Source organism: Salvelinus namaycush, chromosome 31 (assembly GCF_016432855.1).
Source record: "Salvelinus namaycush isolate Seneca chromosome 31, SaNama_1.0, whole genome shotgun sequence".
Taxonomy (NCBI): domain Eukaryota; kingdom Metazoa; phylum Chordata; class Actinopteri; order Salmoniformes; family Salmonidae; genus Salvelinus; species Salvelinus namaycush.
In genome coordinates this window covers 11,436,155-11,461,154 of record NC_052337.1, presented here as the reverse complement: position 1 = coordinate 11,461,154, position 25,000 = coordinate 11,436,155, and the positions used below count along the sequence as shown (strand labels likewise).

General features: G+C 43.7%; 1 protein-coding gene across 2 annotated transcripts in view; it reads left to right on the top strand.

Annotated features, from left to right (window-relative positions):
- Positions 1 to 25,000, top strand: part of LOC120025767 (collagen alpha-1(V) chain-like) — a 147,132-nt gene that overhangs the window by 31,409 nt on the left and 90,723 nt on the right. For both annotated transcript variants that reach the window (XM_038970394.1, XM_038970393.1), the window contains exons 3-4: positions 12,149 to 12,362; positions 13,990 to 14,152. In XM_038970394.1, coding sequence (XP_038826322.1) covers positions 12,149 to 12,362; positions 13,990 to 14,152 — 377 coding nt within the window. The remainder of the gene's footprint in view (positions 1 to 12,148; positions 12,363 to 13,989; positions 14,153 to 25,000) is intronic.

Here is a 25,000-nt window from a genome sequence, read left to right as displayed (position 1 = left end):
GAATCTCCCCTGGTAACCGTGAAGCGGACCCTGTCTGAATCTCCCCTGGTAACCGTGGAGCGGACCCTGTCTGAATCTCCCCTGGTAACCGTGGAGCGGACCCTGTCTGAATCCTCCCTGGTAACCGTGGAGCGGACCCTGTCTGAATCTCCCCTGGTAACCGTGGAGCGGACCCTGTCTGAATCTCCCCTGGTAACCGTGGAGCGGACCCTGTCTGAATCTCCCCTGGTAACCGTGGAGCGGACCCTGTCTGAATCTCCCCTGGTAACCGTGGAGCGGACCCTGTCTGAATCTCCCCTGGTAACCGTGGAGCGGACCCTGTCTGAATCTCCCCTGGTAACCGTGGAGCGGACCCTGTCTGAATTTCCCCTGGTAACCGTGGAGCGGACCCTGTCTGAATCTCCCCTGGTAACTGGAGCGGACCCTGTCTGAATCCTCCCTGGTAACCGTGGAGCGGACCCCGTCTGAAGCTGACCTGCCCACAGCGATTCGCTCTTTTCCCAATTGACTCTAGCTGAGGAGGCCCCCTCATACACCTTTAAAGCGTTTGAGAGAACCTTAACATCCTCACCCCCTGTAATAAAAACGGTCACGTCATCTGCACACGCAGACAGTGCTATCGTGGGACCCTTCATTACACCTGGCACAGAGAAACCAGTAAGCCTCACTCTTAAAAAATAAAGCATTGGTTCAATTGCCAGACAATATAACTGCCCTTAAATTGGGAATCCCTACCTGATACCCTTTTGGACGGGGATGAGGCAACTCAAACCACCCCCCACCTTCACCATACATGAGGTCCCAGCATACAGTAAACTCATCCAAGACAAAAAAACATCCCCAAACCCAAAGGCTTTCACTGTTTTGAACAAGCACTGGTGGTCCACACGATCAAAAGCCTTCTCCTGATCCAAAGAAAGTAAACCCACATTCACATCAGACAGTTTCAACTGGTCTAACCCCACCGTCTTCTGTAACATCACAGCTTACCTTACAAACTTATCAACATCAAAATAATCTGTCAATTTGATCTGATAATTTGATAATCTGTCAAAGTCTGATCCAGGAACCCATTTACCTCTAGATTGTAAATTAAGTCGTCACCAGCTGCTATCATATCAAGAGAGATATCCTTCTCCTGATCCTCCTCAACTGAGGCCACAGACCGCTGACTCCCCTCAGCCACATCCCTTTTAACACTCCCCACTTGCACCCCATCAATCGTACCGGGCATCTCCTCCATTACCTGGGAGACTAGCCCCACCTGAACCCCGTCCTGTACCCCATTACTCGTAGTGGGCATCTCCTCCACTACCTAGGAGACTAGTTCCACATGAACCTTCTGCTGTACCCCATCACTCGTACTGGGCATCTCTCCACCAGTCTGAGGAAATGGCTCCCCAGATCCGTCCTTACTTCCTACAACAATATTTTTCTGCTGCATAACAGACGCTATGTTCCCCTCTGGTACAAGTTGCAACTTCGTACCCTCAACACGGACAACTTGTTCCTCAGCAACAGGTGACTGCTCTACCACTGTCGGCCCACCTCTCCCTACATCAGTGGGCCCAGGCGTTACAAGGACCACCTGCGTCCCTCCCTCCACCTTCTCCCTTTTCGGGCAAGAATGTCGCTTATGGCCAACATCCCCACACTCAAAACACCATTGACTACCCGTACTAGCATAAGCCATATACAGTCTATTGTCATACGTGACTTTAAACGATAACTCCAAAGTCTGCTCCGGGGAAACCAAAAACATAAACACCTGTCGACATAACCTGTTTGCAACCCAACGGGACAATCTTATATTGAACTTGCAAAGTTCCCAAACCGCAATAACCCGCGCTCCAATAACTCATTGGGAATAAACGGCAGTACATTTCTCCTTGTTGATGGAAAAAAAGCGATATAACTTGAATTAACATACCTTTAAGAAGTACACCATGCTCAACCCTACGATCAACAAGACGCTCTTCTTTAAGAAGTACACCATGCTCAACCATACGATCTACAAGACGCTCTTCTTTAAGAAGTACACCATGCTCAACCATACGATCTACAAGACTCTCTTCTTTAAGAAGTACACCATGCTCAACCATACGATCAACAAGACGCTCTTCTTTAAGAAATACTCCATGCTCAACCATACGATCTACAAGACGCTCTTCTTTAAGAAGTACACCATGCTCAACCATACGATCAACAATACTCTCTTCTTTAAGAAAAAACACCACCGCTTTATTCATCCGCAATGCATAAGCAACATTCTCATAGCCTACCTTCTCTCCTACAGCGACCAGAAACTCCTCCGCAGTGACAGTAGCTTCAGTAACACACCTAAAGCCGTGCTGAAAAGTCCCCATGTGGGTCGCCATCCCCGCCGAAGGCAGGACAATTTCGACAAGAAAAAACGATATACTTAATTCTACCACAACAAATAAATAAAATAAATGATCACCTTAATCATGCATAGAAAAAGGAAAACCACCAAGAAAAGTAAAACAAGAAGGAAAAAACAGGCGATCTAACTCCAGACAACACTCACACTCGCTCATACAATTCCCAGCATGCACCAAACACTCCCAGCATGCAGAGAGAGAGAGGGGGAGGGATCGGATTCGGCAGTAGAGGGTAGAGAGAAAATCCCCAAATCCCATTCTTGGGAGTTAAGTTGACAGCCAAGTGTGTCAAGAATGTCTCCCTGATCACAACAGTTCTCCAGGTGGCTCTAGAGTTCTTCGGGAATGAGGCTAGGTAGCCTGGAGAAGGCCTGGAGGAGGCCTGGAGAAGGCCTGGAGGAGGACTGGAGGAGGCCTGGAGAAGGCCTGGAGGAGTCCTGGAGGAGGACTGGAGGAGGCCTGGAGAAGGCCTGGAGGAGTCCTGGAGGAGGACTGGAGGAGGCCTGGAGGAGGACTGGAGGAGGACTGGAGGAGGCCTGGAGGAGGACTGGAGGAGGCCTGGAGGAGGACTGGAGGAGGCCTGGAGGAGGCCTGGAGAAGGCCTGGAGGAGTCCTGGAGGAGGACTGGAGGAGGCCTGGAGAAGGCCTGGAGGAGTCCTGGAGGAGTCCTGGAGGAGGACTGGAGGAGGCCTGCAAAGCATATGTTTGATCCACATCAAGGCTTTTCTTGAAGGCTTAATGCAGATCTGAGTTCACACACAAGTCGATAGCACATGTCCTCTCATGCACTCCAAAGTCCTGTTTATTTTGAACTTAATGAAATGGTTGAAAGCTCAAACTAGGGCTTCTCTTCTGTTTATGATAAACGTACAGACTTATGAAATAGTCTCAAGCAGTGCTCTAGAAAGGACCAAAACTCTTCTAGAACAATTCTAAACAAAATCAGAATAATTCTAGATCCTTTGAAAAATACATTGCAGAACTTTAAGATTTAAATATAATATAATATAATTTCATGAAATCACAAGTCCAATACAGCAAATGAAAGATAAACATCTTGTGAATCCAGCCAACATGTCCGATTTTTTAAATGTTTTACAGCGAAAACACAACATATATTTATGTTAGCTCACCACAATATCCAAAAACACACCGCCATTTTTTCACAGAAAAGATAGCTTTCACAAAACCCACAAATAGAGATAAAATTAATCACTAACCTTTGAACAACTTCATCAGATGACAGTCATATTACATCATGTTATACAATACATTTATGTTTTGTTCGATTATGTGCATATTTATAGCCACAAATCGTGGTTTTACATTGGCGCCATGTTCAGAAATGGCTCCAAAATAGCGAAAGTAATTACAGATAGCAACGTGAAATACAGAAATACTCATCATAAACTTTGATGAAAGATACATGTTTAACATATAATTAAAGATACACTGGTTCTTAATGCAACCGCTGTGTTAGATTTAAAAAAATAACTTTAGTAAAAAGCACAGCATGCAATAATCTGAGACAGCGCTCAGCCATTCTCCGCCATGTTGGAGTCAACAGAAATACGAAATTACATCATAAATATTCTCTTACCTTTGATGATCTTTCATCAGAATGCAGTGCCAGGAATCCTAGTTCAACAATAAATCTTTTTTTTGTTTTATAATGTCCATTACTTCTGTCGAATTAGCAACTTTGGCTAGCATGTGTAGTTCACGTGTCCATCGAACTTTACGCTAATGAACGAAAACTTGAAAAAGTGATATTACAAATCGAATAAACTGGTCAAACTCAGTTGAGAATCAATCTTCAGGATGTTTTTCTCATATATATCCAATAACGTCCCAAACGGAGCATTTCTTCATGTCTATATAATGCATTGCAGACAAAGACATCACATGCGTAGTGTGCATGGCCAAGAACTGGCAATATGCCTGACCAGTCACTCCATTGGCTCTCATCCGGTCCCACATCAAGCTATATGCTTCATTCCACGTTCTACTGCCTGTTGACATCTAGTGGAAGGCGTATGAAGTGCATACAGATCCATAAATATAAGGCAATTGAATAGGCGATGCCTTTCATAGCAACCCATTTCAGAATTTTCACTTCCTGTTTGGAAGTTTGCCTGCCATATGAGTTCTGTTTTACTCACAGATATAATTCAAACAGTTTTAGAAACTTCAGAGTGTTTTCTATCCAATAGTAATAATAATATGCATATCATATGATCTAGGACAGAGTACGAGGCCGTTTAATTTGGGCACAAATTCATCCAAAAGTGAAAATGTCGCCCCCTATCCCTAAATTAAGAAAAGTTATTGAGCCCTGTGGTCAAGAGTAGTTTAATAGACGTCTGTGCTGTGGTCTAGAGTAGTTTAATAGACGTCTGTGCTGTGGTCTAGAGTAGTTTAATAGACGTCTGTGCTGTGGTCTAGAGTAGTTTAATAGACGTCTGTGCTGTGGTCTAGAGTAGTTTAATAGACTTCTGTGCTGTGGTCTAGAGTAGTTTAATAGACGTCTGTGCTGTGGTCAAGAGTAGTTTAATAGACGTCTGTGCTGTGGTCTAGAGTAGTTTAATAGACGTCTGTGCTGTGGTCAAGAGTAGTTTAATAGACGTCTGTGCTGTGGTCAAGAGTAGTTTAATAGACGTCTGTGCTGTGGTCTAGAGTAGTTTAATAGACGTCTGTGCTGTGGTCTAGAGTAGTTTAATAGACGTCTGTGCTGTGGTCTAGAGTTGACTCCAGTTGTCCACCTCAACATGGAGAGAGAGTAATGCATGCAGAGCAGAATTAGGTAGCCGCTAATTATCAAAATCCAGAAAAGAGCCGTTAAATTCTACAACCACCTAAAAGGAAGCGATTCCCAAACCTTCCATAACAAAGCCATCACCTACAGAGAGATGAACATGGAGAAGAGTCCCCTAAGCAAGCTGGTCCTGGGGCTCTGTTCACAAACACACCCCACAGAGACCCAGGACAGCAACACAATTAGACCCAACCAAATCATGAGAAAACCAAAATATAATTACTTGACACATTGGAAAGAATTAACAAAAAAACTGAGCAAACTAGAATGCTATTTGGCCCTAAACAGAGAGTACACAGTGGCAGAATACCTGACCACTGTGACTGACCCAAACTTAAGGAAAGCTTTGACTATGGACAGACTCGGTGAGCATAGCCTTGATATTGAGAAAGACTATGTGCACACTGCCCACAAAATGAGGTGGAACCTGAGCTGCACTTCCTGACCTCCTGCCCAATGTATGACCATATTAGAGACACATATTTCCTTCAGATTACACAGATCCACAAAGAATTAGAAAACAAACCCGATTTTGATAAACTCCCATATCTACTGCATGAAATACCACAGTGTGCCATCACAGCAGCAAGATGTGTGACCTGTTGCAAGAAAAGGTCAACCAGTGAATAACAAACACCATTGTAAATACAACCCATATCTATGCTTATTTATTTTCCCTTTTGTACTTTAACTATTTGCACATCGTTACAACACCGTATATATACACAGAATATGACATTTGTACATCGTTACAACACTGTATATATACACAGAATATGACATTTGTACATCGTTACAACACTGTATATATACACAGAATATGACATTTGTACATCGTTACAACACTGTATATATACACAGAATATGACATTTGTACATCGTTACAACACTGTATATATACACATAATATGACATTTGTAATGTCTTTATTCTTCTGGATCTTCTGTGAGTGTAATGTTTACTGTTCATTTTGATTGTTTATTTCTCTTTTGTATATTCTCTATTCCACTTGCTTTGGCAATGATAACAAATGTTTCCCATGCCAATAATGCCCCTTGAATTGAATTGAGTACAGCTAATATCTTCCAGAAGGCAGAAAGAGCGAGATCATTTGGCCCAGTTCCTTCTCTCTATTACCCTCTATACTACTACTAAACTTTGGCTCTTCGCCTGATTTGTTAAGACTGTAACATCCTCCTACATCCCCCCCCCCCCCCCCCCCCCCCAACACATTTTAGATTAGGAACATTACGAGCATGTTCTGTCGAACCCACAGACATTTTCTGAGCTGATGATGTGTTGGGAAAGGACGAGTGTAGACATGCTATCATTAAACAAACGTGGAAGAAGTGATTCATTAGAGGATGGAGGGGCTGGAACAGAGCGATTCTGTACTGTGGTGGTTTCCCATCTTCTCTTCAGGGATTATAAATAGACGAACAGACCAACGGGACAGTTGGCTTCTCTCAACATGTCCTTACCTCTGACTCTAATGTTCAGACTCCTACATCAGAATAGTCTGGAATGTTCTTTATGAAAGAACTCTCTGTCCCTCTTTTACAGTTTCCCAGAGAGATGAGCAGTTGGAAGTCAAAAGTCACTTATACACATACATTTACATGTGCACATACTCACCGTTTCAGAGATGTTACACAGGGTTTCCATGGTCTACAGTAGGTTTCTCTCTCTCACACACTCAGTGGGGTTAGTAGGGTGAACAATTCACAACATCAGTGGGCTACAAACTGTAAGGAAAGACTGAGGTCGTCCCACCTCTCTCACACAGCGACTTTTATCTCACAGTGGGGTGTGTTGGGATCCATGCCTATGGCAGGACTGTAGTAGCTGGGTGGTCTCCTCTCCTTCTCTCTCCCCTCTCCCTTCTCTCCCCTCTCTTCTTCCTCCTCCCTTCTTCCAAATTGGTTTGGAGGAGAAAACAGGAGTGGTAGCCAAAGAGCTCGGAGAGAGAAGGCAACAGTTAAATGACAAGCGGAGGAAAGCCATGTCACAATTGTGCTCCTCTCAGATCAGTCTTTCTGACAGAGCACATGTTCTAGCTTTCCCTTTGCTTTTTAGAGGTGACATGCTGTTCATCACTATCTTATCTTTCATCGGGGGGCCACTACCACCAGTCTCTCTCTCTCTACACACACACACACACACACACACACACACACACACACACACACACACACACACACACACACACACACACACACACACACACACACACACACACACACACACACACACACACACACACACACACACACACACACACACACAGAGAGCAGATGTGGATGGGGAGTTAGACACAGAGGTATGCCAGCACAGTGAAACCGGAGACACAGTGGCAAACCAAATCACTCTCCCCGTCCTCTCCCCTCTTTAACCAATAACTACCGAACACAGCTATTAGCTACAGCACGTATCCAACTCATCTGTTCTGGTAATGCACAATTATAACCAGTTGTATGTACCAATTATCCTAAGAGGCTGAATAACTCAGTTCCACTTACTCATAAAGTTGTACTGTTTTTTTTACATTTACTAATACTGTTATTCATTTATTACAAGTCACACTCATTGGTTGCTAGAACAGGATGTAATTCATCCACAGTGTCTGATTGGCTGTTGGGGGCATCTGGGAGCTATCTGATTGGCTGTTAGGGGTAGTCTGGCATTCCCAGACTTTTCCAGACTTTTCTTGAAAGATGCTGTAGGGAGGTGGCGCTGCCAGTGTAACCCAAACATTACAACCATCATCCTCTCTCTCTCTCTCTCTCTCTCTCTCTCTCTCTCTCTCTCTCTCTCTCTCTCTCTCTCTCTCTCTCTCTCTCTCTCTCTCTCTCTCTCTCTCTCTCTCTCTCTCTCTCTCTCTCTCAGACACGTTCACCCCCCCCACAATTGGCACAATTGGCCCAGCATTGTCTGGGTTAGGGGAGGGTTTGGCAGGCACGGATGTCCTTGTCCCATTGCGCACTAGCAACTCCTGTGGCGGGCCGGGCGCAGTGCACAGTGTTTCCACATTGGTGCGGCTGGCTTCCAGGTTAAGTGGGCATTGTATCAAGAAGCAGTGCGGCTTGGTTGGGTTGTGTTTTGGAGGACGCATGGCTCTTAACCTTTGCCTCTCCCGAGTCCGTACGGGAGTTGCAGCAATGAGACAAGACTGTAACTACCAATTAGGGAGAAAATGTAGAAAAAATAAATAAATAAAAGATCCAACTCCCGACTAAGCTAATGGGAACCACTCACAGTGCACTGCAGCAATAGTTGTGTTACAGTGCCCTTTAAGGAGTGTTTCAAATCTACAATTGAAAGACATTTGTGTTTTTTCGCTAATAAATAATAATTCAAACCAGACTCTCTCTGTTTCCCCCTCCTCTCTCTTTCTCACCTTTTTGTCACCACAAAACTGTTCAGTCACTCTACATTCCATCGTTCTGCTCATGAGCAAGCAATCCGATGTTGCTACTCCCTGCTCTGCTGAGATGAGCTGAGCTTAGCTGGTCTGCTCCAAAGGGTTGTCTGAGGACTCTGAAGCTGAGCTGAGGGGTAGAGAGGAATACACCAGTGGCAAGTTGGCAACTCTTACTGTAGCCTGCTCTCACCTCTCTTCTTCTTACCATGCTCTGTTCTGCTCTGCTCTGCTCTCAAAGCATCTGCCACTCAAACTCAAGCAGCTGCTGCCTCTCTCTCTCTCTCTCTCTCTTTCTCTCTCTCTGAGCCAAAGAGAATTCCTCTGGAACACACTGCCAAGACGTGTAGACACTGCATGAAGTGATTATAGGCCTGTCTTTCTGTCTTTACTGAGTGAGAGAGAGAGAGAGAGAGAAACAGTTAGAGATAGAGATTGACAGACAACGAGGAGAGAGCGAAAGTGGAGAAAATAGAAAATGCCTGATGATGAGAAATCCATATTTTTTCACCAGTGACTAGAGCGCTTTCCCCCTCCTCTCTTTCCTTTCCTCCCTCCTTCCTCTCCTCCCTTCCTCTCTCCTGTCTGTCTGCTCCTAACCTCAGGCTCCAGAACCTTCCCACTGCTCTCCCTTCAAGGCGTCTTTCACCTCCAAGCCCTCTGATTGGCTGTCTGTCTCATAGACGCTCTAATGCTGTGTTTCCACGGTGACCACAGCCTGGGTTCCATTACTGGGGGGGGGGGGTTGTGAGGTGCTACAAAACCCCGGCACACACATTGATCCAAATGTTCAGGAAAGATCTTGCCTTCCCAGACGGGGAGTTATTAGTCTGGAGTTCCTTAATAAGGCTAGGCGTTCCGCTAGCGGGACAACTTCTGATGAAACTGGAGGGCGCGCAATTCAAATAAATAATCATAAAAATTATGGATATTAAATATTTAGGTACATACAAATGTCTTATATCAGTTAAAAGCTTAAATTCTTGTTAATCTAACTGCACTGTCCAATTTACAGTAGGCTTTACAGCGAAAGCATGCCATGCGATAATTAGAGGACGGCGCCCCACATCAAAATATTTTTCCACCGGCACAGGTTTCATAATTTCCCAAATAGCGATTAAATATTCACTTACTTTTTGAAAATCTTCCTCTGATTTGTCATCGAAAGGGTCTCAGCTACAACATGTAGTGTCGTTTTGTTAGATAAAATCCTTCTTTATATCCCAAAAAGTCTGTTTAGTTGGAGCCATCTATTTGAGTAATCCACTCGTTCAACATGCTGAGAAAGGAATCCAAAAAGCTACCGCTAAACTTTGTTAAAACAAGTCAAAATACGTTTCTATTTAATCCTCAGATACCCTAAAATGTAATTAAACAATAATATTTAATACGGAAAGAAGTATGTTCAATAGGAAAATGATATTAGCAGGTGCGTGTCCTCTTCGCCGCGCACGCATACACAAATTTCCAAGTCTGTGTCCCTGTATCAAAACTCACTATTCTTCCTCGTTTTGGAAGAAACAAGACTGAAACCTTGAGCAAAGACTACTGACACCCAGTGGAAGCCATAGGAATTGTATACTGGGACCTAGATTTCATTTTTTCCCTATACTTTTCATTTGAAGAGCATGGGCTTTCAAAAAAAATACATCTGGTTAGTTTTTCTTTGGATTTTCTCCAACCATATATATTGTGTTAAAGTCTCCACTGTTTTATTTACAATGGTACCAATTATATGCATATCCTGGCTTCAGGGCCTGAGCAACAGGCAGTTTACTTTGGGCATGTCAGTCAGAAAGAAATTGAGAAAAAATGACCCTAGCCTGAAGAAGTTTTAAATTGTGAAGTTAGAAAATAAATAGAGAGATGTTTCTGAACTAAAGTATAGGACTGCTTTACTTCTCATGTGAGACATTTACTTACCCTTTGTGTCTAAGTGTAAATGAGCAAATACCGTCACAAATATAGATGTAGGATCCTGCAAAGCAGGAAATGCGAACTTGTTTCTAAAGTTTGTAATTTCCACATAGAAATTTCAGACTTGATTTGCCCTAATGACATTTGTATCAAAACTCTACAAAAATGTCCATTAATTATAATCTACAAAGTAATTCCCATTTCTGTTACTGCAGGATTATTTTACTGCTTCAGCAAACTGGCTCAAATTAAGATCCTACATCTGTTGCTTCACAATATGCCAATTTATTAGTACAGCATAGCTTTAGCTCCACGCTCTCAGATTCGGTCTTTGTAGTTAGTTGTCTTTGCAAAGTGTTTTTCTATCACGCTAAGACATAGTTCAGTCATGATGGTTTCCATAAACTCAGCAGGTTTCTACCTCTTTCCTCTACCCTTAAAACAAATGCAGCTGTCTAGTCCTGGGACTTATGAATGGTGCCAGAACTAAATGTGAGTCTAACCTGTACATGTATGTGAGTACCCCATTGTCTTCTGGGAAAAGCAAGGCCCGCCCCCTTGTTGGGGGGCTGAGAAGTTCCCAGAAGGCCTTGCTCTAAGGGCAATGTCTCACAGATGTAGCTGGCGCTCACAAAATGGAGGGAGAGTTTAGACTAGGGATGGAGGGAGGAATGAAGGGAAGAAGGGAAGTGGCCACTCCTGAAGAGGGAGAGAGTGGGTTGAAACTTCCCTTTCACTTCTCCTCTGTTCCTTTCACCCCTTTTTCCTTATTTTTGTTTGTCCCGTGTTTTGTTGTTCTATAAATACACCATTATTCTGGCTTTCATTCTCTTTCTCAGCATCTCTTCTCATATCCCCTTTATTTTCAAACGTATGTCTCTATCCTTCTTTTTTCTTTCTTTCTCTCCCTCCACTGTCCCTCTCTCTCTCTGTCTCTCTATGTGTCTGGTGGATGGATCAGGTCAGAGAGAGGAGGAGAGGAAAGGAGGAGAGGGGAAGAGGGGTTTGGGAAAATGAGAAAGTGTTTTCGAAGGCCGCCCAGGGACCACATGCTATTCTCATTACTCTGTTCTCCTTCCTGTCCTACTCTCTCTCTCTCCCTCCCTCTCTCTCTTCCATACTTTTCTCTCCAACCCTCCCAGCTCTGTGCTGTTCTGTTCAGTATTCTGGCCAGTGTTGGCGGGTTGGAGAGAGCTATTGTTTACTTTAGATGCTCCAAGACGTCATTTAGTTGTCTCCCCTGTCCAAGATGTTGTCATCTCCTCTGTCCCATGTTCTTCATCCTTCTCCCTGTTTGTTTCCTCTGCCTGTTTCAGTATATAACAATGTATTGACTGTGTCTCTAAAGGTTATCATAGTGTAGTTTCAGTGCAGTACACCATTTATTTGATGAACTGCATTTTGGGATTTATTCAGATTTTACTCTTGAAAACAATACTTTACATAAAACCCATGTAGGGGTGTGGTCCTCTGACTCTCCCTGTTCAGCACATTACATACACTGGTGTGTTATAACTCCTCTCTCTGCCCCCCCCCCCCCCCCCCCTCTCTATCTCTCTCTCTCCATTCCTCCATCCCACTCTTCTCCCTTCTCAGCTGATGTGTTTCCAGAGGACTTCTCCATCCTGGCTACAGTGAAGCCTAAGAAGGGCTCCCAGTCCTTCCTGCTGTCTGTGTATAACGAGCAGGGTATCCAGCAGCTTGGGGTGGAGGTGGGACGCTCTCCTGTCTTCCTGTATGAGGACCACATGGGTAAACCCAGCCCTGAGGACTACCCCCTCTTCAGAGGTCTCAATCTGGCCGATGGAAAGTAGGTTCACCTCATTCCACACACAGTATTACTATGTCATTAGATAGTACACTGATATCATTACATAGTACATTATATATATAGTACTTTATAGTCAAACTATCTCCTCTTCAGAGGACTCATCCCGGCAAACAAAAGTATGTTGACCTTTGTCTGATACTATACCATACCATACCATACAATAAACCCTAGTCATCCTGCAGTATATCTTATCACTCTGCCTAGTGCTTACACAGCTTGTAAACTATGATATACAATGGCACACATATACTGCATTATATCACACTAGTCACTCTTCAGAGGCCTCAACAGTGACATCTGTTATACTGAACCATATCAGACAATGTGCTGTCCGTTTAGATGCTTGCTTCTCTGTAATCAGAGTGCAGGTGTGGGTTGGTGTAGCTTTGATGCGTCTGGTGGACACCCTACTGTGGGGTTTAGTTGTGCAGGTGACTGGTCACCCATGTTCATTATCTCAATTATGTGCTGTCAGTCCATCTAACACATAGCTTGTTATCTAGCTAGCCAGTCAACCAAGGTACTTTGTATTATATATAAAGACCTGCTCAGATTGACAGTAGCTGAGCTTTGTGCGCTACAGTGCCCTCGGATGTGTAGACATTGACCCCATGGATACATCCCTATCCTGAACACAACATCCCTATCCTGAACAAAACATCCCTATCCTGAACAAAACATCCCTATCCTGAACAAAACATCCCTATCATACCCTTCCTTTGGCCACCTTTCCTTCCAGTTCTCTGCTGCCAATGATTGGAACGAATTGCAAAAATCACTGAAGCTGGAGTCTTATATCTCCCTCACTAACTTTAAGCATCATCTGTCAGAGCAGCTTACCAATTACTGTACACAGCCAATCTGTAAATAACACACCCAACTGCCTCATCCCCATATTGTTATTTAGCCTCTTGCTCTTTTGCACCCCAGTATCTCTACTTGCACATCATTATCTGCACATCTATTACTCCAGTGTTAATGCTAAATTGTAATTATTTCGCCTCTATGGCCCATTTATTGCCTTACTCTTCTACATTTGCACACACTGTACATAGATTTTTCTATTGTGTTATTTGACTGTACGTTTGTTTATGTGTAACTCTGTGTTGTTGTTTTTGTCGCACTGCTTTGCTTTATCTTGGCCAGGTCGCAGTTGTAAATGAGAACTTGTTCTCAACTGACCTACCTGGTTAAATAAAGGTGAAATAAAAAATATATATAAAAAAATATCCTGAACAAAACATCCCTATACTCTAGCCTGGTTGTAATATCAGTGCTTCACTAGTCCCACAACTAGTAACTGTAGCATAGTGAAACATGTGTGGGACTTTTTATCCATCTCAAAGCTAGTATAACTGTAGTGAAACGTATGTGTGTGTGTGAGAGAGAGAGAGAGAGAGAGAGAGAGAGAGAGAGAGAGAGAGAGAGAGAGAGAGAGAGAGAGAGAGAGAGAGAGAGAGAGAGAGAGAGAGAGAGAGAGAGAGAGAGAGAGAGAGAGAGAGAGAGAGAGAGAGAGAGAGAGAGAGAGAGAGAGAGAGAGAGAGAGAGAGAGAGAGAGAGAGAGAGAGAGAGAGAGAGAGAGCTAACCTTCTGTTCCTGTCCCCAGGTGGCACAGAGTGGCCATCAGTGTTCACAAACAGAGCATCACCATCATCCTGGACTGTAAAAAGAAGACCACGCAGAAACTGTCCAGGAGTCCACACCCCATCATCGACACCAAAGGAATTGTGGTCTTCGGAACTAGAATACTTGATGAAGAAGTCTTTGAGGTAGATCTGCTGGCTTATCTACATGGTCCTTCGCTTCGTCCTATTCATTGATGGTGATATTTGTGATTTGTGTTCTAAAACCTCAAGTTGAGTGGAAATGAGCCGTGCACAGATCGTCATCTCTGCCCGTTGAACTGCAAATATGTTTTTGGTCTGGATTTTCAGGCTGGATTGTCCTGTTATTATTGTGAAGACTTAGATCAGGTGTTTCATAAAGTGTTGCTGTGAACACCTATTTGGAACTGCACAGCTAGCTGTGTATAGCTGTGTATGTAGTCTGAGCAACCCCCCCCATTCTCTCTATCTCTTTCTCTCGCCGTCCGAACTCACTGCCACGTCTTTGTGTACACAAAGAGAGGCGTTGAACTCAGTCAGATAGTGAACATTTTTTCATTGCGAGAACTAGTGTTCACCTCCCCCTCCCACCATCCCACCATCCCTCCATCCCATGTTCTTTAACTATGCTTTGTGGTTGGAGATGACTTGATTTGGAGATCAGTGACAGACAGCCAAGCCCTGGGGGTTATCACAGAGACCTGGAGACACCTGACAAGCATCCTAATATCAAATACTGCTGCTTCTGCCAGAGATGGAGAAAAGAGATAAAGGTGTATTCTTTTTGAACATTTGGTTGTAACTTTTTATAAAGGAGTTGCTAAGGGAGTGATCCAACTGTTCTTTGTACTTTTTAAAGTAAGCCCTATGAAGAGGATGAAAGAAAATTGCACCCACTCGTCTGAACAGAACACACACACAAATACAACCCACAGTGGATAGTGTTAGGGCTGGGCGATATGGCCTAAATATCATATCACTCTATTTTTCTAATATTTTATGGTATGACGGTATTTGTGTTCTTTAGGAGTAGTGTGTGACTCTAGGGTGAAAACATACATTCTAAGTGATTTCAATGGGTCTCTCTCCATTCTGATTGTTTTATACTATTCAGTTGAACTTCAACCAAAAATAATTTTCTGCATTTTCATATTTCTGCATTTCCTGCACTCATTTGATATCATTTCCACACTGCCACGTAGGGCTGTATGATATTGGCAACAAAATCTAGGCCTTGTTTTAAACCAAATGTTGCAATTGGGATTTGACATGCAGTTTAGAACACTTGGGGGAACCGTTGGAATCATGGACACATTCTAATTATTCTAATTCTATAGTTAGAAGATAATAGTGGGCACTTGAGATGCAAAACATGTTTATGTTAATGAACAGTCAATTACTGTGGGACAGGCAGTCTTTTGGATGAAAATAATCAGCTGACAAAATGCCTTGACCACATTGGATCCACTTCATGTAGTCCAAAGATACTTCACTTATTTCATTGGTAACACCATTTATAGGAATAATATTTTTGCTGTATGCTTTTTGTCAACCTGGACTCTATGGTTTAAGTGCAATGTACACACATACAGTATGTTTGTGAGTGTGTGTGTTTGTGTGTGTGTGTGTGTGGCCGTTCCTGGACGCATGCATGTGTGTGTTTCAAGTTTCAATTTTGTTTTGTGTGAGTGAATACAGTGTGTGAGTGAATACAGTGTGTGAGTGAATACAGCGTGTGAGTGAATACAGTGTCTGAGTAAATACAGGGTCTGAGTGAATACAGTGTCTGAGTGAATAGAGTGTGTGAGTGAATACAGTGTGTGAGTGAATACAGTGTGTGAGTGAATACAGTGTGTGAGTGAATACAGCGTGTGAGTGAATACAGTGTCTGAGTAAATACAGGGTCTGAGTGAATACAGTGTCTGAGTGAATAGAGTGTGTGAGTGAATACAGTGTCTGAGTGAATAGAGTGTGTGAGTGAATACAGTGTGTGAGTGAATACAGTGTGTGAGTGAATACAGTGTCTGAGTGAATAGAGTGTGTGAGTGAATACAGTGTGTGAGTGAATACAGTGTGTGAGTGAATACAGTGTGTGAGTGAATACAGTGTCTGAGTGAATAGAGTGTGTGAGTGAATACAGTGTCTGAGTGAATAGAGTGTGTGAGTGAATACAGTGTGTGAGTGAATACAGTGTGTGAGTGAATACAGTGTGTGAGTGAATACAGGGTCTGAGTGAATACAGTGTGTGAGTGAATACAGTGTGTGAGTGAATACAGTGTGTGAGTGAATACAGTGTCTGAGTGAATACAGTGTCTGAGTGAATAGAGTGTGTGAGTGAATACAGCGTGTGAGTGAATACAGCGTGTGAGTGAATACAGTGGCTGAGTGAATACAGTGGCTGAGTAAATACAGGGTCTGAGTGAATACAGTGTGTGAGTGAATACAGTGTGTGAGTGAATACAGGGTCTGAGTGAATACAGTGTGTGAGTGAATACAGTGTGTGAGTGAATACAGCGTCTGAGTGAATACAGCGTGTGAGTGAATACAGCGTGTGAGTGAATACAGCGTGTGAGTGAATACAGTGTCTGAGTGAATACAGTGTGTGAGTGAATACAGTGTGTGAGTGAATACAGCGTGTGAGTGAATACAGTGTGTGAGTGAATACAGTGTCTGAGTGAATACAGTGTCTAAGTGAATACAGTGTGTGAGTGAATACAGTGTTTGAGTGAATACAGTGTGTGAGTGAATACAGCGTCTGAGTGAATACAGTGTCTGAGTGAATACAGTGTGTGAGTGAATACAGTGTATGAGTGAATACAGTGTGTGCGTGAATACAGTGTGTGAGTGAATACAGCGTCTGAGTGAATACAGTGTGTGAGTGAATACAGTGTGTGAGTGAGTACAGTGTGTGAGTGAATACAGCGTGTGAGTGAATACAGCGTGTGAGTGAATACAGTGTGTGAGTGAATACAGTGTCTGAGTGAATACAGTGTGTGAGTGAATACAGTGTGTGAGTGAATACAGTGTGTAAGTGAGTACAGTGTCTGAGTGAATACAGTGTGTGAGTGAATACAGTGTGTGAGTGAATACAGTGTGTGAGTGAATACAGTGTGTGAGTGAATACAGTGTCTGAGTGAATACAGTGTGTGCGTGAATACAGTGTGTGAGTGAATACAGTGTGTGAGTGAATACAGTGTCTGAGTGAATACAGTGTCTGAGTGAATACAGTGTGTGCGTGAATACAGTGTCTGAGTGAATACAGTGTCTGAGTGAATACAGTGTCTGAGTGAATACAGTGTCTGAGTGAATACAGCGTGTGAGTGAATACAGCGTGTGAGTGAATACAGCGTGTGAGTGAATACAGTGTCTGAGTGAATACAGTCTGTGAGTGAATACAGTGTGTGCGTGAATACAGTGTCTGAGTGAATACAGTGTCTGTGTGAATACAGTGTGTGAGTGAATACAGTGTGTGAGTGAATACAGCGTGTGAGTGAATACAGCGTGTTAGTGGATACAGTGTGTGAGTGAATACAGTGTGTGCGTGAATACAGTGTGTGAGTGAATACAGTGTGTGAGTGGATACAGTGTCTGTGTGAATACAGTGTGTGAGTGAATACAGTGTGTGAGTGAATACAGCGTGTGAGTGAATACAGCGTGTGAGTGAATACAGTGTGTGAGTGAATACAGTGTGTGAGTGAGTACAGTGTGTGCGTGAATACAGTGTGTGAGTGAATACAGTGTGTGAGTGAATACAGTGTTTGAGTGAATACAGTGTGTGCGTGAATACAGTGTGTGAGTGAATACAGTGTCTGAGTGAATACAGTGTGTGAGTGAGTACAGTGTCTGAGTGAATACAGTGTGTGAGTGAGTACAGTGTGTGAGTGAGTACAGTGTCTGAGTGAATACAGTGTGTGAGTGAGTACAGTGTGTGCGTGAATACAGTGTGTGCGTGAGTACAGTGTCTGAGTGAATACAGTGTGTGAGTGAATACAGTGTCTGAGTGAATACAGTGTGTGAGTGAATACAGTGTGTGAGTGAGTACAGTGTCTGAGTGAATACAGTGTGTGAGTGAATACAGTGTCTGAGTGAATACAGTGTGTGCGTGAGTACAGTGTCTGAGTGAATACAGTGTCTGAGTGAATACAGTGTGTGAGTGAGTACAGCCGTTATTCCCCCCACTGTGATCTTAATAACCACCGGACCATTTTTTACAGATGACATCATCAGCAGCAGTTCAGTTGATTGATCTAGTAAGGTTTTAAATACTTCTTATTGTAGCCTATAGCATCCTTCCTCATCAACACAAATCACATCCAGCAACTCAAACAACCGAAACCCACAACAACAGGCTAGCCGTTACCGTGGGAACAGAACAGGCGGACATTTTGTGAAAGATGTTTAAACGTTCTGTCCTGCTGCTGTGTGTCTGTCAGCCCAGTTGGGAGACTGGACAGGCTTCCAGCTGCACTCCCAGAAAATGGAAAACATGCCACATAGTTTCCAAATTATGCTCAGTGCTCTCCCTTTTCTCTCACTTACTTCCTCTCTCTCCTCTTTCTCTGCCTCACTCCCTGTTCCCCTGCTGTACTCCAGTCTGCTGGGGGGTTGACTATCATCAGAGGTTACAGCTAAAAGGTGGTGAGCGGGAAAACAAAGATAAACAGATTTGATTTCAGTGGCTGGGTCATTTCATTCAATTGGGTCAGATTCCTGCAGATTTCCACTTGATCCCTCAAGATCAACATCTTGTAAGCGTGCACGGAGAAAAAAGACTGAGATGTGGGGAATTGGATAGAGGTAAGGGGAGGGAGTGAGTTTACAATATCAAAACAGTGAAAGGGAGAAGTCTGGCACTCAGTATTTCCTTAAATATCGGCAGAAAGTTCAGAAATAGATTCCTGGCGCGATAAGGCATTTATAGAGAGAGAAATCAAAAGAGAGAGAGAAACAATAAAACATTAAACACCCTCAGATGACAGAGAGAGATAGAGAATGAGGCAGAAAGAAAAAGAGAGAGCGAGAGAGAGAAAAAAGTGGAAAGAAAAAGAGAGAGAGAGAGAGAGAGAAAAGTGGAAAGAAAAAGAGAGACAGAGGGAGAGAGAGAGGTCGAAAGAAAGAGAGCGAGAGAGAGAGAGAGAGAGAAAGAGGTGGAAAGAAAAAGAGAGAGAGAGAAAGAGGTGGAAAGAAAATGAGAGAGAGAGAGAAAGAAAGAAAAGTGAGAGATAGAGAGAGACTTCCCCTCAGGGTGTACTGTACTATAACCCCTACATGCAGTGTGTGAATAGAGGAATTACTGTGAACAATGTGTTGCATCTGCCTGTGACCTTCCTGAGGAGACAGAGCTGGCTCCCTACATACAGCTGTAAAGGACAAGTTATGCTGGAGTGGTTTGTGGTTTGGTTGTTGACATGGTTATTGTGGTTTGCGAGAGGGTGCCTATATTATGTTTAAGTACCATGTGTGAGTGTGGTATTTCTGTGAACTTACGGGTAGTACTTACCATAGACATCATACCCTAGCTAGTAGTACCATAGTGCCACAGACGTTTTACCATGATATTGCATGACATCATTGGTTATTACATGGCCATTGTGAATAGTGTATCTAGCGATAGTGTCATTACATAGTTATAGAGTACTGTAGTAATAGCTGTGTTATATTAAACCTTTTATGTATAATTAACTCATCAGGAAGTCATTAATCAGAAGCTAGCAAATGTTATGTCCTGTGTGTGCATGTCAGAATGTGTCTATATGTGTGATTGCATGTGTGTGTGTGTGTGTGTGTGCACGCTATGTCTGTGTGAGAGAGACCGCTAGTCTTGGCAGCGGGCGTCAGCAGACCGTGTCCCCTGATCTTCAACGCTGTTGTTTCCCATTGACCGTGCCAATAAAAACCTGGGATAATTTAAGGCCCATCGCCAAGCAGCCAGGCAGGCAGACTGGAAACCACATTATGTGAAGTCAATGGCTGTGGCCAGAGAGGAGAGAGAGAGCAAATACAGACAGGACAGATGGGTTCCAGCATGGGGAGGGAGAGAGAGGAAGGAAGAAGAGAGAGAGGAGGGAGAGAGGGGGAAGGGGGTGAGAGAAAGAGAGAGAGGGAAGAGGATGAGGATGAGAGAGAGGGAAGGGGATGAGAGATGGGGGGATGAGAGAGAGAGGGACAGGGATGTGAGAGAGAGAGAGGGAATGGGATGAGAGAGAGAGAGGGGGGGAGGGGATGAGAGAGAGAGAGAGAAAGAGGGGGGGTGAGAGAGAGAGAGGGAAGGGGATGAGAGAGAGAGAGAGAGAGAGGGAACGGGATAAGAGAGAGGAGGTTACACCCTTTTGAGTTCCATGTAGAACCCTCTGTGGAAAGGGTTTCACATTAAATCCAAAAGAGTTCTACCTGGAACCAAAAAGGTTTGCCCTTGTACCAAAAAGTGTTCTTCTATGGGGACAACCAAACAATTTATTTCTAAGAGTGTAGCCACATATGTAGACAGTGACAGAGGTAGAGAAAGAGATGGAGACAGAGAGGTCTGAATACATATAGACAGGTAGAGATGGAGACAGAGAGGTCTAAACACATATGGACAGAGGTAGAGATGGAGACAGAGAGGTCTGAATACATATAGACAGGTAGAGATGGAGACAGAGAGGTCTAAACACATATGGACAGAGGTAGAGATGGAGACAGAGAGGTCTGAATACATATAGACAGAGGTAGAGATGGAGACAGAGAGGTCTAAACACATATAGACAGAGGTAGAGATGGAGACAGAGAGGTCTAACCACATATAGACAGAGGTAGAGATGGAGACAGAGGTCTAACCACATATAGACAGAGGTAGAGATGGAGACAGAGAGGTCTAACCACATATAGACAGAGGTAGAGATGGAGACAGAGAGGTCTAACCACATATAGACAGAGGTAGAGATGGAGACAGAGGTCTAAACACATATAGACAGAGGTAGAGATGGAGACAGAGGTCTAACCACATATAGACAGAGGTAGATATGGAGACAGAGAGGTCTAAACACATATAGACAGAGGTAGAGATGGAGACAGAGAGGTCTAACCACATATAGACAGAGGTAGAGATGGAGACAGAGGTCTAACCACATATAGACAGAGGTAGAGATGGAGACAGAGAGGTCTAACCACATATAGACAGAGGTAGAGATGGAGACAGAGAGGTCTAACCACATATAGACAGAGGTAGAGATGGAGACAGAGAGGTCTAACCACATATAGACAGAGGTAGAGATGGAGACAGAGAGGTCTGAATACATATAGACAGAGGTAGAGATGGAGACAGAGGTCTAAACACATATAGACAGAGGTAGAGATGGAGACAGAGAGGTCTAAACACATATAGACAGAGGTAGAGATGGAGACAGAGAGGTCTAACCACATATAGACAGAGGTAGAGATGGAGACAGAGGTCTAAACACATATAGACAGAGGTAGAGATGGAGACAGAGGTCTAACCACATATAGACAGAGGTAGAGATGGAGACAGAGGTCTAAACACATATAGACAGAGGTAGAGATGGAGACAGAGAGGTCTAACCACATATAGACAGAGGTAGAGATGGAGACAAAGAGGTCTAAACACATATAGACAGAGGTAGAGATGGAGACAGAGAGGTTTAACCACATATAGACAGAGGTAGAGATGGAGACAGAGAGGTCTAACCACATATAGACAGAGGTAGAGATGGAGACAGAGAGGTCTAACAACATATAGACAGAGGTAGAGATGGAGACAGAGAGGTCTAACCACATATAGACAGAGGTAGAGATGGAGACAGAGAGGTCTAACCACATATAGACAGAGGTAGAGATGGAGACAGAGGTCTAAACACATATAGACAGAGGTAGAGATGGAGACAGAGAGGTCTAACCACATATAGACAGAGGTAGAGATGGAGACAGAGAGGTCTAAACACATATAGACAGAGGTAGAGATGGAGACAGAGAGGTCTAACCACATATAGACAGAGGTAGAGATGGAGACAGAGAGGTCTAACCACATATAGACAGAGGTAGAGATGGAGACAGAGAGGTCTAACCACATATAGACAGAGGTAGAGATGGAGACAGAGAGGTCTAACCACATATAGACAGAGGTAGAGATGGAGACAGAGAGGTCTAAACACATATAGACAGAGGTAGAGATGGAGACAGAGAGGTCTAAACACATATAGACAGAGGTAGAGATGGAGATGGAGACAGAGAGGTCTAACCACATATAGACAGAGGTAGAGATGGAGACAGAGAGGTCTGAATACATATAGACAGAGGTAGAGATGGAGACGGAGAGGTCTGAATACATATAGACAGAGGTAGAGATGGAGACAGAGAGGTCTAACCACATATAGACAGAGGTAGAGATGGAGACAGAGAGGTCTGAATACATATAGACAGAGGTAGAGATGGAGACAGAGAGGTCTGAATACATATAGACAGAGGTAGAGATGGAGACAGAGAGGTCTAACCACATATAGACAGAGGTAGAGATGGAGACAGAGAGGTCTGAATACATATAGACAGAGGTAGAGATGGAGACAGAGAGGTCTAACCACATATAGACAGAGGTAGAGATGGAGATGGAGACAGAGAGGTCTAACCACATATAGACAGAGGTAGAGATGGAGACAGAGAGGTCTGAATACATATAGACAGAGGTAGAGATGGAGACGGAGAGGTCTGAATACATATAGACAGAGGTAGAGATGGAGACAGAGAGGTCTAACCACATATAGACAGAGGTAGAGATGGAGACAGAGAGGTCTGAATACATATAGACAGAGGTAGAGATGGAGACAGAGAGGTCTGAATACATATAGACAGAGGTAGAGATGGAGACAGAGAGGTCTAACCACATATAGACAGAGGTAGAGATGGAGACAGAGAGGTCTGAATACATATAGACAGAGGTAGAGATGGAGACAGAGAGGTCTAACCACATATAGACAGAGGTAGAGATGGAGACAGAGAGGTCTAAACACATATAGACAGAGGTAGAGATGGAGACAGAGAGGTCTAAACACATATAGACAGAGGTAGAGATGGAGACAGAGAGGTCTAACCACATATAGACAGAGGTAGAGATGGAGACAGAGAGGTCTGAATACATATAGACAGAGGTAGAGATGGAGACAGAGGTCTAAACACATATAGACAGAGGTAGAGATGGAGACAGAGAGGTCTAAACACATATAGACAGAGGTAGAGATGGAGACAGAGAGGTCTAACCACATATAGACAGAGGTAGAGATGGAGACAGAGGTCTAAACACATATAGACAGAGGTAGAGATGGAGACAGAGGTCTAACCACATATAGACAGAGGTAGAGATGGAGACAGAGGTCTAAACACATATAGACAGAGGTAGAGATGGAGACAGAGAGGTCTAACCACATATAGACAGAGGTAGAGATGGAGACAAAGAGGTCTAAACACATATAGACAGAGGTAGAGATGGAGACAGAGAGGTTTAACCACATATAGACAGAGGTAGAGATGGAGACAGAGAGGTCTAACACATATAGACAGAGGTAGAGATGGAGACAGAGAGGTCTAACAACATATAGACAGAGGTAGAGATGGAGACAGAGAGGTCTAAACCACATATAGACAGAGGTAGAGATGGAGACAGAGAGGTCTAAACACATATAGACAGAGGTAGAGATGGAGACAGAGGTCTAAACACATATAGACAGTAGAGATGGAGACAGAGAGGTCTACCACATATAGACAGAGGTAGAGATGGAGACAGAGAGGTCTAAACACATATACAGGGTAGAGATGGAGACAGAGAGGTCTAACCACATATAGACAGAGGTAGAGATGGAGACAGAGAGGTCTAACCACATATAGACAGAGGTAGAGATGGAGACAGAGAGGTCTAACCACATATAGACAGAGGTAGAGATGGAGACAGAGAGGTCTAACCACATATAGACAGAGGTAGAGATGGAGACAGAGAGGTCTAACACATATAGACAGAGTAGAGATGGAGACAGAGAGGTCTAACACATATAGACAGAGGTAGAGATGGAGATGGAGACAGAGAGTCTAACCACATATAGACAGAGGTAGAGATGGGAGACAGAGAGGTCTGAATACATATAGACAGAGGTAGAGATGGAGACGGAGAGGTCTGAATACATATAGACAGAGGTAGAGATGGAGACAGAGAGGTCTAACCACATATTGCGGAAAAAACAACCTCAACGATCCCCCCACCCTTATACGTGCTTAGTGATAGTTAGACAAGATACCCTTAAACACTAAACTAATCAATATATATATATAAACATACCAAAACCCAATAGAGTGAAAAGAATTCCAGTCGCTTCACAATCACTCCTGCTTGAGACTCACTCCCAGCATGCACTCCGACGAGAGAGAGGAGAGGAGAGAGAGAGAGGAGAGAGAGAGAGAGAGGAGAGAGAGAAGAGAGAGAGAGAGAGAGAGAGAGAGAGAGAGAGAAAGAGAGAAAGAGAGAGAAGAGAGAGAGAGAGAGAGAGAGAGAGTGAGTGTGAGAGAGAGAGAGAGAGAGAGAAGAGAGAGAGAGAGAGAGAGAAAGAGAGAGTGAGAGAGAGAGAGAAAGAGAAGAGATGGAGAGAGAAGAGAGAGAAGAGAGGAGAGAGAGAGAGAGGAGAGAGAGAGAGAGAGAGAGAGAGAGAGAGAGAGAGAGAGAGAGAGAGAGAGAGAGAATCCTCTTCTCTTTATAGTGAACCAGTTAGTATGCAACTCAAATCCTCACAACTCTCACCTCACCATGCCATTAAAATATACAAGCAGATACACTGAACTTAATATGCTGCTCATGATTATATGAGGATGATTCATTTGCCCAGATGATTGGCTTTACATGTGGTAGAACCATAGAGCGCTCTCCTGCCGCCAGCTGGGCACAACTGGAACAGCGGTGGTAACTGTCTGGAAGGTCGTTGGTGGACCTTGATCTCTTGTAACACACTAAAGGTGCAGGAAAAATACTTTTATTTTGAGATG